The sequence below is a fragment of the Ursus maritimus genome, unplaced genomic scaffold (genome assembly GCF_017311325.1).
Source record: "Ursus maritimus isolate PB19 unplaced genomic scaffold, ASM1731132v1 scaffold_8, whole genome shotgun sequence".
In the NCBI taxonomy this organism is placed as follows: Eukaryota; Metazoa; Chordata; class Mammalia; order Carnivora; family Ursidae; genus Ursus; species Ursus maritimus.
Genome location: NW_024426996.1, coordinates 76,931,038 through 76,943,351, shown reverse-complemented (window position 1 = coordinate 76,943,351; position 12,314 = coordinate 76,931,038). Strand labels below are relative to the sequence as shown.

Below are 12,314 nucleotides of genomic sequence, written 5' to 3'. Positions count from 1 at the left end.
GAGGGCTAATGTATCCCCATTACTGAGGCAGCACCCTTCTGAGGACTCTTCCTGACGCCTGTGTGCTTTCTTCACTCTGGCTAATGGGAACACGGACTCTTCCCAGCTCTGTGTGAGCTCCGGCAATCCCTCTGCCTGGGATTTTTGATGGTTCTTTTCCCGGTCTGGTGTAGTTTGTTTTGTTCAAGCATGCCCAACACTTAGCCAAAGACTTGAGGACACCCCTGTAGGTCTTTGGGGCACTCTCTCTCTCTGTCTTTGCAGCTCCCTCCTCTTTGGACCTGCCCCACAAATTCTAGACACAGTGGCCTCCCAAACTCTGATTTTTTTTCTTAGCCTGGTGCACCTACTGGGCTTCCCCTGGGTCCTCATCCAGTGTTGCATCTTAGGAACTGTATCCAAGCAGCAGGCTGGGGTGGCTGAGGGGTCACTTTGTCTATTTCTTGTCTCAGGCAGCCCAGTCCTGTGCTGCCTCTTGTCTGGTATCTGGAAACTATTGCACCATGTACTTTACCTGGTTTTCTGGTGATGGGAGAGTAAATCTGTTCTCAGTTCTTCCATCATGGGCAGAAGTAGAAATTTTTGACCTATCCTTTTGTCATGGATTTATAATTTTAACCTATCCTTTTTTTAAAAACTTTTTTTGGTTACTGATTTCTAACTTAGTTATATTTTAGTTAGAGAATAAAGTATATGTGATGATGGTTCTTGGGATTTTATTGTGGCTTACTGTGGTTTTATACCAGTTCTGTGTTGAAAGATATTTCATATATCCTCAGAAAGGTTGTTTTCTGTTAGGTATGGAGAAGGGAGCCCTCGGAAGCAGGTAGGAGCCGATGTATGGGAGGCCTGGAGGCTGTACTAAGGAGCTCAGCCTTTGGGGCAAAATTGGTAGGATTTAGGCACTTTGTAGAGAATATCATGGGGGATATATTCATTTTTAGTTCTGTAAGGAGGTCTCTATTGGCCACTCTTCCTTTCCTGCCCTCTGCCCTCTTTGGCTGTAGGGGATGTGGGCCTTGTCTTAGTCTGACCTGCTCTTTCCCCTCTGCTTGTAAGGCTGAGATAGAAGCTAAGGTTGCAGTCTCCACCCCCACTAAGAAGTGACTTGATTTCTGTGAACCAAAGGGCCCTGGGGCTAGACACCTCAATAAGGCAAAGGGTCCAATGTGGGCTTGGTGGCCAGAGTCTCCCTACAAGGGTCAGTTATGTCAGTCCCACTATCCTTTCCTAGACGGTAGCCAAGAAGGGCTGCTCAGAGATGGGTGCCTGATTGAAAAAGGGACATTTGGGCTTCTTCCGCGACCTCCAGGTGACTCTCACCAGCTTGGGACAGTTGATCACATCTGTAGGACTGGAGGGCTGCCACTCAAAATGGCACCTGGCCAAGGTCTTACCTGCTGAATGCCTTGACCAGATCTGGGAATGTATCTCTTCCTCCTGTTCCAGTGCCTAGACCAATCCACAAAGCAAAGTAAATACACAACACAAATTACAGGACTCATTTTTTTTTTATTTTCCAACTAGTAGAAATAGTTCTGTCTACATCTGCTATCTTTCTCTCTGTCTCACCTGTCTCTGCTTTCTTACCTAACACTGACACGTGAAGACCTTCCATATCAGTACATAAGCGTTTGCTCATGGCTTTTTACAGCAGCATGACATTTCAGGATATGTGTGACCCTTAAATGATGTAGCCAGACCTCAACAGTAGACATTTAGGTTCTTTTCAATCCCTTGATATTTCAAACGATCTTGGATCCTCTTCAGATATCCTACTCCACTCTGTAGTGAGGCAGGTGGAGCAATAATGACTATTTCTATTTCACAGATGAGACTATTGAGACTCAGAAAGGTGGAGAGACTTGTCCAAGGTCACAGTGCTGGCAGGTGGGAGGGTGGAGCCTAAAGCACGCGCCTCTTGACGCCCATCCTTGTGTCACTTTAGCAGATCTGAGTTGAGGGATCCAGAAATGAAGGGAATGTTTCAGCTAATCTTTGATGTGCTCTGCTGCTGTTTTTGTTCACCGTATATATAAATTTCTCATAAATATTCTTCAGGAACATTTAAATATGAATGTGAAAATGACACGATCGTATTTCCTGCTCACCCGTCACGTCCGGTGTTACTTTAATGATCTCGTCCTCCGTCTGGGTGGCATGTCTACCACAATATCCCTTCACCCGTTCATTATTTATTCACTGTTTCCAGGTTTCGTGCCATGCCATGCATACACAGTTCATTAGCAGTCCCTTCATTCAGGAGTGGGACTCCCGCACTGCAACCAACCATGAGTCCTATTGTGTTCCTGCAGCTGCCGCAGCAATTATGCAGAGGTGGCTGGCACTTTGGTCAGGAACAGCTCTCCACACTCTGTCATTTCGGAAGTGACTAGAGTTTAAGCATGAGAATAATGTGCTCATCTTCCGATGACCTGACAAGACAGAATACTGATGGCACAGGTTCTTCTAAAGCTTAGAAGAGAAGGTGCATTGACAGGGAAGGCATTTTAGGAAGGGGAGAGAAAATCTATCCATCCACGAAGACTGGGAAAGCCTCCAGATGGTTCCCTTTATGTCTGCTCTTGGCCCTGTTTTATCCCTGGAGGCAGTCTCTGTCAAAGTCATCTCCTGAAGCACTGTTCTAAGGGAAGTTTCATAGCTTCCCACCATCCCCAAACAGAATCCAGATTCCTGAGTGTGGCATTCAAGGCCTCACAATTTGTCTTCATCTTACCTTTCTAATCTGTCCCACTTCTACCTTTCACGCACCAAAGGTTACCACAGTTCTCTTTTAATGGTTTGAGTATAGTAACTTTTTTTTACATTGTCCATTTTTTAAAGTTTACTCTTCATTTTTATAAAGTTTATGCATACATTTTTTTAGAGTCAAATAATTCTACAAGGTTTGTGCTAAAAAAAGAGCAACTCCCTATAACACATATACATATATTTTCAAATCTCCAGAAGTAATGACATTTTTTAGCTAGATCTTTTGGAATTTACCTCCATATTTCCAAATAACATGCTTGTCTTGTTATTTCTTGATGTCTTTACTTTGGGTATTATCTATTCACCTTTCTTTATGGAGATACAATTCAGCTGTCTTTCTTCTTTCAACCTGCAATACACATGAGCCTTTTCTGTTTTCCTCAATATATTAGGTGTATATTTGAGATTTCTATTTAAATGTTATTTACATCTGAGCCATATAAAACTGAGATTTATTTTTCTTTTCTGTATAACTTTGTTTTTCCTGGAGTTAATGCTGTCTTTTGGTTTCTTTTTTGATTACTTTCAATACACTTTTTGATAGTTGACCAAATATCCTGTCAGAACCACCACACAAGTCATGCCTTCTATTAATTTCATAATTTTTAGGACGTCTCTCTGTGTATATCAGCTGTGCCCCAATCTGGTTGTTGTAATTTATACCTTATGTACAGCTGCCATCTTGGGGTCATACTATAAAATTCTTTCATCCTTCTCTTTCCTGATTTGTTCTTTGTTTTAATGAAACACACCTTCTCTTAGTTTCTTAGGAAAGGGCACATAAGAGATTTAATATTTTGAAATTTTGTAAGACTGAAAATATATTCTTTCTGCTCCCATCGTTGATGGGTAGTTCGACCAATTTTGGAATTTTGGAAAATTTTCTTGAGTTATATTGATTATGAACTCCCCTTCTTTTCTCTAATCTCTTTCTAGATCTCTGATTTTTCAGTTGGACCTCTTATCTATTAGTTTTCTTTTTTCTTTTTTTTTCATTATTTTCCCTTTTTTTTGGTTTTTGTTTTGTTTTGTTTTAGTTTCTGGGGAGTATCCTAAGTTTTATCTTACAGACCTTTAATTGAATTTTTCATTTATGTTTTATTTTCCAATTTATCAAGAGCTTTTCCTCTCTGAATGCTCTCTTCTTAAAGAAATTATATTCCTCTTTTTTTTTAAGGCTACTCTAACTTTTTATATCTCTGAGAACATTGTTTTTTAAAGTTTTTTTTTTTTTTAATTCTGCATATTTACTATCACCTCTGTAATTCATTAGAGGCTTTCCCCAGTGTGATCATCCTTGGTCTGATCATATTTAAGAGTGAAGTTCTCAAAAGCTCCTTGGAAGCTCTGAGCCTGTAAGTGGGGCCTGTGGACTGTGACCTTCACCCTGATGTGACTGGGCTAGACCCTTTACTTGGGGAACTCCAATGTTAGGATCTTTATTTAAGGCTGATCAGAGTCCCCAGAGAAGACCATTCTCCTGCCCCATATGGTAAAGGCCTGACTACCCACATTTGAGGAACCAAATAGAGGAAGAAAACTGAGATTTTAGTAGTCTGGATGTGAAGTTTCACTTGAGTCCTCTGCTTTCTATATGGAGCCTCGTCTCTCCAAGTTCAGAGACTCTTCTGGAAATTAAATCTCCAGCTGTCACTGGGGGGAGTTGGGTGGCATGAGTCTGGAAGCCCCACCTCTCCTCTTGTTCACATTTAGCGTTTACCCCCAGCTTCCAGTGGTGCCTGCATTCTGTGATACTTAGCGGGACCCTGCAGCACAAATTATGTTGCTTCTTTGCTGACCCCATTTCTGACTTGGAATTCAGTTTTGGGGGATCTGTTGAGTCCTTTGCTACTCAGTCATCTCCTTTCCAGCTTTCAAAATTTTGTGGCTAATGTTTCTTCTTTCATTTTTTCCCTCCCTTTCAATTCTGCCTTAAAGAAAACAGTAGATGCATGTTACAAATCTACCATCTTTTGCCAGGAAGCTCTATTGTTAATATTTTTCTACATTGTGCGTTTATTTCTTTTCAGAGAGAGAGAGAGAGCATGAGAGCTGGAGGGGATGCAGAGGGAGAAGCAGACTCCCTACTTAGTGCAGAGCATAATATGGGTCTCTATCCTAGGACCCTGAGATCATGACCTGAGCTGAAATCAAGAGTTAGACACTCAACCCACTAAGCCACCCAGGTGCCCCGTACATGTATTTTTATAAATAAAAGTGAAGAAACTTTTTTAAAGGAGGAAAGAAAATCTCTAATATTACAAACCATTATTTTCATCTTTTTCCTACAACCCAAGAGACTCTACTTAACTGATTATAATAATGATAATAAAAATAGTAATAGTGGTCTAATATGGCAGTTACTATTTATTAGGGGCTCATCTATAGTATCAGAAACTATAGGGGGCATTGTCCCCTGTCCTTTTATTATCTCTTTTTCACAGACAAAACTGAGACTCAGAGAGGTTAAGCATCCTAAGTCACACAACTAGTTAAATGGTAAGTGTATATGTAAGAGAAAACAGATCAACCATAAACCAACCAAACAAAACTATGCTCACTAGTTTAAGGCAGTACCCTTGATTTGTTTGAGAGTTTTGCACTGTGATTATCCAGCTGATGGGGTGGGTGGTAGTGTCTTTCCCGTCGTAGAAATCAATTCTCCTATCTCTAAATGTAAGCATTAATAATGTTTATTTAGCAGTGTGGTATTTCATTTAGTAAATATTAACACCCCTTTACTGAGTCTACTCCCTGATGGATGCAACATGGAGGAGAGAGCCTTCAATTTTGAACCCATCCCGCAAAGCATGGGTGAAACTGATCTGGGTGTCCCAGGGCCAGCCTCTGGGATACAAGGGCACGCTCCTAGGTAAAGAGCATTTCATCGACCCTCTCCTCCCAGCCTTTGGACATGAGATTCTTGATGTGACCACTTTCTCTCCTCGTGTGACTTGGCTAGCGACCTCCTGGCCGCTCTCCATGTCTTGCTCACTTTTCTCCGAGGAGGGCGTTATCTGACTGGTGGGATTAAAGAAGGCACGGGCATGTTCGGTGCGGCTCCTTCCGCTCTCCTCCAAAGCCAGGCGGCCTGCAGGAGGCTCCTGTTCTCTGTCCACCACGGGCCGCGCTCCGTGGCCTGGGGGAGTGTGTATTCATCTGGACACCCCTCCACCCCGCCCGGGCCACATTCTCCAGGGTAGATCTCATCACCGGTAAAGCTGACATTTGGCCTCTGTCTGTCCGGCTCACCCATGTTTCTGGTTGTTTGCTCCCAAACCTGGGCAGGGAGGCTGTGGTGTCTTGAACTCCTTCAGTGCCAGTAATTCTCTGCTGGCTGAGGAGCCGATTTTAATTTGCATTTAAAGGACATCACCGAACCTAGAAGAAACTACTTTTTTTGAAATGCCCTGGGAAGGGAGTCAGAGAGATGAGTAAGGCAGTGGTTGGAACTTCCCATTTAAAAGAAGAGTATTTAGCAGCATATTATTTTGAAAATGAATTTTTATTACTTTAGATAGCTTGAATATTTAACGAAGCCTGTCACAGAAATGCAAATCTGTACCCTTTCCCAGGGCTCTTTTTAGACAAGGATGGAAACCCTCGCTAGAGGCACATTCTTACCGCGCTGGAATTAACAAATTAAACTTTCCAAAGAAGAAGAGGAAAGGATTTTGGAGAAATTTTCTTTCCTTAATTTCATTGTCCACATGATTCTTACAGTACATAGGAAAGGCTTTACACTTGACCGCACGTTTTAAGTGTGAATTTGCGGAAATGAGACTTGAGATCCCCTTATGGCCCCCTCGCTCTGCCCTGCACCCCTGCAGGGGGCTCGGCTTTACGGGGTATCTGGCCCACCACCCCTCCGCATACCCTGGTGGGGAGGACGGAGACCCCGTGGAGGTCACATGGAAATCTGAGCTCATGGCTGGTGCATGATAAGGGGACCGGTTGCTCATCCCTTTCTTGGCCACCTGCCTGACACTCGTGTTTTCCCCTGGGTTTGCCATGGCCCTTCCCGTTGCCTTGGGGTGTGCAGAGATGTTACAGCTTTCCAGATGGTAGCCTTCAAATACGAGCGGGTTTTGTATGACCATTATACCTCAGTAAAGCTTTTTGTAAAATCCTGTGTGTTAGGAGGTATTATTATTCCCATTTATAGATGAGAAAAGATAGGCAGCTCAGTGAACTTGCCCAAGGTCACGAGCTAGTATGTGCCAGAGTCAGAGCCTGCTTCGGTCCTCAGTGAGGAGTTCCTTCAGGGTCAGATCCTCGTCTCAGGCATCTTTGCCTCTTCTCTACCCCCACCCCGTCCCCTTGGTGCATCACACGTTCCTGTATATTATACGTCTTCTGTGCTTATTATTTTTTAGATTGATGAATGAAGCACAAATATACTTTGTTCGTAACCTCGGAGTGGGAAAGCAGCTGTGGGCAAAGGGCGTTTGCAGGAAGACTGCTAAGATCCGGGAAGCGCTTTAGAGACTTGTGTCCCCACGTCCCCACAAGGGAGCCACCAGACACCGCTCTTGGGGTCCCACTCTCACGAAGCTTCGCCCAGTCTTGGAAGGACATGGGGGCACCACTGGCGTGGTGTGGACGCCTCAGGCTGAGTAAGGCTGCCTGCCCTTCTGCAAGGCCCGCCGGGGAGGCTCAGATGTTATCCACAGTTACCATGGAAACCCATCAGTGGTCAGGGGGCTGTCACCTGACTCTCCAAGCTTGGGAAAGATTGGGGTCTAATAGCATCCTTGTGAGAATAAGGCTTCTGGTTCCCGCTCAAGCAGGGAAACAAGCCTCCGTCTCCCAGAGCAGCTGCGCTCCTCGGCCAAAGCTCTCCGTGCTGCTGCTGATGTCTGTGGGCTTTTCCGTGAGCCAGATGTGCAGGCGCCCGCACCATGTATCTTTGCTGTCCCTGCATGCCCTTTGGCGCTCTTCTTGGTTCTCTGAAGCTTGTGGAAGGCACTGCCTCTCCAAAAAATGCTTGTGGGGTCCCCCCTTGCCCCCAACAGAATTTTCTTCCCCAGCCAACAAGCCACCTGTGTGTTTTTTTGGGGCACTTCTTCCCTCTTTCCCCCATCGGAGTTTTTCCTGAAGGTCAGGTTGTAGAGACGTAATCTGGGCTTTTCAAACTGGGACTTGCCTTCCTCCGAGGGACACGCTGACAGGTGCAGGAAGGCCAGGCCGCCATGGGAGACACAGGGTTGTCATCCTCTGCCACCGTCCACTTCATGTAAATGTTCTTCCATATGTCAACCACGTCCAAACCTCCGACGATACACATAGGATGGAAAATAGGTGACGTGGCAGAAAACAGAATTCCATAAACTTTTTCAGTATTTTTTATTGGGGTAAATATATATAAGGTGACGTGGACCGTCTTCACCGCTTTCACATGCACGGTGCAGTGGCATGAAGTACATTCATGCCGTGGTGCAACCACGCCCACCCCAGCTCCAGAACTTTCATCTTCCCGAACCAAAGCTCTGTCCCCATGAAACACTCCATCTGTGCGTCTGCGGCGCCCGGCCCCCCACGCCCACCGCCTGCTTGCTGTCTGTGTGCATTGGACTGCACTAGGTGCCTCACGCAAGTGGACTCCCGCACTCTCTGACCTTCCGTGACTGGCTTATTTCACTGACAGAATCGTGTCCCCAAGGTTCGTCCATGTGGTCGCAGGCGTCAGAACCTCCCCTGTTGAAGGCTGCATAATATTCCGTTGTCCGGCCAGACCACACTGTGTCTGTTCATTCCTCTGTTGACGGACAGTGGGTTGCTTTTACCTTTGGTTTTGTGACTGAAATTCCACACACTTGCAAAGATTAAGTGAAAAGCTTCCCCAAGATACGTGCTTGAGAAGCTGGTCTTTGGCTTGTGGCTTATGGAGCCCCCGTGAGGGGAGGGGGTGCACAGTTATAGGGACCTGGCATCTGAGAAGCATTAGACCCCATAGTTCACCCATTGTTCATGTGGCAAGTTTTCTGGAGAAAGTATGAGAGGTGGTGGTCATAGAGCAAACACATGGATGACAGAATGAACCTCTTGGGTGTGTGACCGAGTGCAGTCGATGGATCCCCTCTTCTGGGATTTACAGAGCCCCTTGGGTATGGGGCCCTTTGGGTTTCGTGGCCTGGCAGGGTCAACAGTGTGGGGAAGGCTGGCCCAGGGGAAGAGCGTGGAATGAAGGGAGGACGGAGAAGAGGTGACAAACACGTGCCCGGTAAGGACACTGCAAACAGAGTAGTTGGAACCAGGGACCCGAAGGACAAATGGGGGACTTCAGTGAGACGGGGATGCCAGGCATTTCAACCACAGTGGGGCGCCCTGACAGCCGGCACACAGGCATGGCCAGGCGGCCCAGAGTGGCCCGGAAGGGTGGAGTCCCAGCGGTGCGGGTGGGGGTGGCAGAGGAACAGACCTGACTTTCCAGGCATGCCTCAGCTGGGGTCGGAGCCTTGTTAGAAAGGTCGAACTTTCATCCTCCGGAGGGGGAACCTCGAGGGATTTCCCACTGGGTGGCAAATTAGTTCCCTGTACCTTCGAGAGTGAGAAGTGTGCCGTGAACGCCAGACTCCAGAAGCCCCGGAGAGTCTTTATAAGCAGAGATGCCCTGCAGTTTCCAGGGCTGCTGCTTTGCGAGTAGTTGACGCCTCCCCAAGTCCTGAGTGAACCACTACCAGAGCGCAGTCTAGCAGGTTGCTGGTGGTACGACCTCTCTCCCTGCCGCCCGCCCCCCCACTCACCTGCCCGGCTTCTGGCCTGCCCTCCCCAGGTCCGCGGAGAACTGCTTCGGGAACGCGTGCAGCAGCTGGAGGCCCAGGAGGCCCACTTCGTGGAGTCCCTTGTCTCCCTGCAGTTCCAGAAGGTGGCTGGGATGGCCAAGACCCTGTGGGCGTACACCGCCCTCCTGAGCGTGCAGGACCTGCTCCTGGAGGAGCTGAGCGAGTCCGAGACCCTGACGAAGTTGGCCTGCGAGCAGATCCTGGGGTCACACAGCCCGGTGAGTGCGGGGCTCGGCGGGGAGGAAGATGGACGGAGCCTGGGCCACATCTGCAGGGTTCGTGGGTTCATCCCCGTGCGCTCCCCTGGCTCCCTCACTGTCAGGCGGGTGCTCACCTGCCCTGTGCACACTGCAGGGTCGCAGGGAGGACTAAGTGAGGTGCCTGACAGCTCAAGCCTGCTCGATTTCATTGCCTCCGAGAAGCAAACCTTTTGAGTTTAAACATTCTTAACGTTTCCGAGACTGGGCGCATCTTATATCGACGACACCGGGATGGCCATTCATAGAGCTGTAGACACAGCGTGGCTTTCAGTTAACGGCACCTCAGATGCGATGAAATACTGGATTGTTGTTTATTTTTATAATTGCATTTATTACCATTATTCCTACATGCTGCATTTTTTTGTCAAGGTATGCAAGGTATAGTCATAAAACAGAAGCTATGGAATCCGCTGTTTTGAGGACTGATCTTAGGTCCTTGATGGGTTGACTTTGGAATCTCCTATGTTATTATAATTCCTCTAGAGAGGGAAAAGGAACCCATGCTTCCTGGGTGCCAAGTATGTGCAGGCAGGCACGAACAGGCTGTGAATGCATGCCCTCTCGTGCAAGCATTAATCATCCTTAATCACACATCCCAAAATGACCCTCGAAGCACGACTGAGTCTGAGTTGCAATCTTATGCCGCTCTAGCTTAATGCTCTCTGTCACACATTCTATTACTTAATTATCGAGCTGGGTTGCGAAGTGGGTACTGCTATTATGTTCAGTTCTCGGGTAGAGAAATTGAGATTGGGGCAGGTGGCAGGTCAAGTTCTTTGTGAAGTCCCCGTGGCTAATCAATGCCAGGAGCAGAATGCAGTCTGTTTCTGACTTCGGCCACTAGGTCACGCTCATGGACTGCCCCCCAGTGATCTTGCCAGGGGGGGTTCCCATCATTCCTTTTTTTTTTTTAATGATTTTTTTATTATATTATGTTAGTCACCATACAGTACATCCCCGGTTTCCGATGTAAGGCTCGATGATTCATTACTTGTGTATAACACCCAGTGCACCATGCAATACGTGCCCTCCTTACTACCCATCACCGGTCTATCCCATTCCCCCACCCTCCTCCCCTCTGAGGCCCTCAGTTTGTTTCTCAGAGTCCGTAGTCTCTCATGCTTCATTCCCATCATTCCTTTTTAAAAGTCGTAAATAACATGAGGTTCTAAAGAGTCCTGAACTGTTGTTCCCATGAGCATTATGCATCCTGCATTATGTGAAATGTTTTTAAACATAGAAAGAAGTGGAAACATTCAGATGCTGGATAAATAAAAATAATCGTCCATCTTGATGCTTTGTGAGTTCACAAGAGCATGTGGAAAATTCCCAAAGGCCAAGGAAAACCCCAGGGAAAGCAAATCCAGAGGCTCAGATCCGGGGGTGAAGACTGAATTCTACAACCCAGGGATCTGGAGTTTATTTGGGGGAATAGAAGATGAGGCTGGGGGTGTCCTGAGGAAGTAGAATACCCAAGGGGGGCTTGAGAGGAGAAAGCCACCTGCTGTCAAATGAGCCACCTTTAACAGGGAAACCTGTCCTTCTCCGGCCCTGCTCTGGAGGGCTGGGGGAAGGGGAGAGGGGGGAGGGGAGTCTCCCCTGTGAATTTTGGTGTTTCTTTTTTTTAAGATTTTATTTATTTATTTGTCAGAGAGAGAGCGCGAGCACAAACGGGGAGCAGCAGGCAGAGGGAGAGGGAGAAGCAGACTCCCTGCTGAGCAAGGAGCCCAATGCGGGACTTAATCCCAGGACCCCAGGATCGTGACCTGAGCTGAAGGCAGACGCTTAGCCAGCTGAGCCACCCGGGCGCCCTCCTCTGTGGATCTGTAGTACGTTAGCTCTGCAGTCAGGAAATCTCGCAAGGCGATAGATTAAATTAAAATGGGTCTAAGATGGATGGTTACTCTAGTGCCTGGCCAAAGCAAAGCAGATCCTGTCCAGAGAAGAAGATTCTCAATCTGGGCAACTCAGGATTTTCACAGATTAATTTCAGCCAAGTAGGAGTTCTCAGTTAAAATTACAAGTCCCCAAACACATGTACAAGACAAGATGATATATATATGGGAGAAACAAACAAACAAACAAACAAACACCCCAACAGATTAAAATCCCTGAAGATGTTAGATGCTCAGATTATCAGTATAGAATATAAAACAATGATTTATGAAATTATTTTAAAAATTAAAGGTGATACTGAAATGACTTTAAAATTTTCATTCATGTGGAGAGCAGAGCGATTCTTTAAACTTACGTGTATGTAATGAAAGACCCAAAATAATGAAAGAAAACTTGACAGAACAGCAGGGAGAGGTTGATAAGTCTGTCACAGTAATGGGGCATTTCAGCACTCCCCTCTTTCTATGGTTGGTCAGATGAGACACATTTAAAGACACTTATGAATGGATTAACCCATCAATCAACCTGTATTTAATGTATGCCCACAGAATCTTACAGCCAGCAATTAACAAATACAGCAATTTTGAGCACCCATTGGGAC

At 46.4% G+C, this 12,314-nt stretch overlaps 1 protein-coding gene across 1 annotated transcript in view; it reads left to right on the top strand.

Annotated features, from left to right (window-relative positions):
• The window catches only part of EVC2 (EvC ciliary complex subunit 2), a 117,997-nt gene that overhangs the window by 92,273 nt on the left and 13,410 nt on the right, over window positions 1-12,314 (top strand). Inside the window, 1 exon segment of the mRNA XM_040624923.1 lies at window positions 9,548-9,775. Coding sequence (XP_040480857.1) covers window positions 9,548-9,775 — 228 coding nt within the window.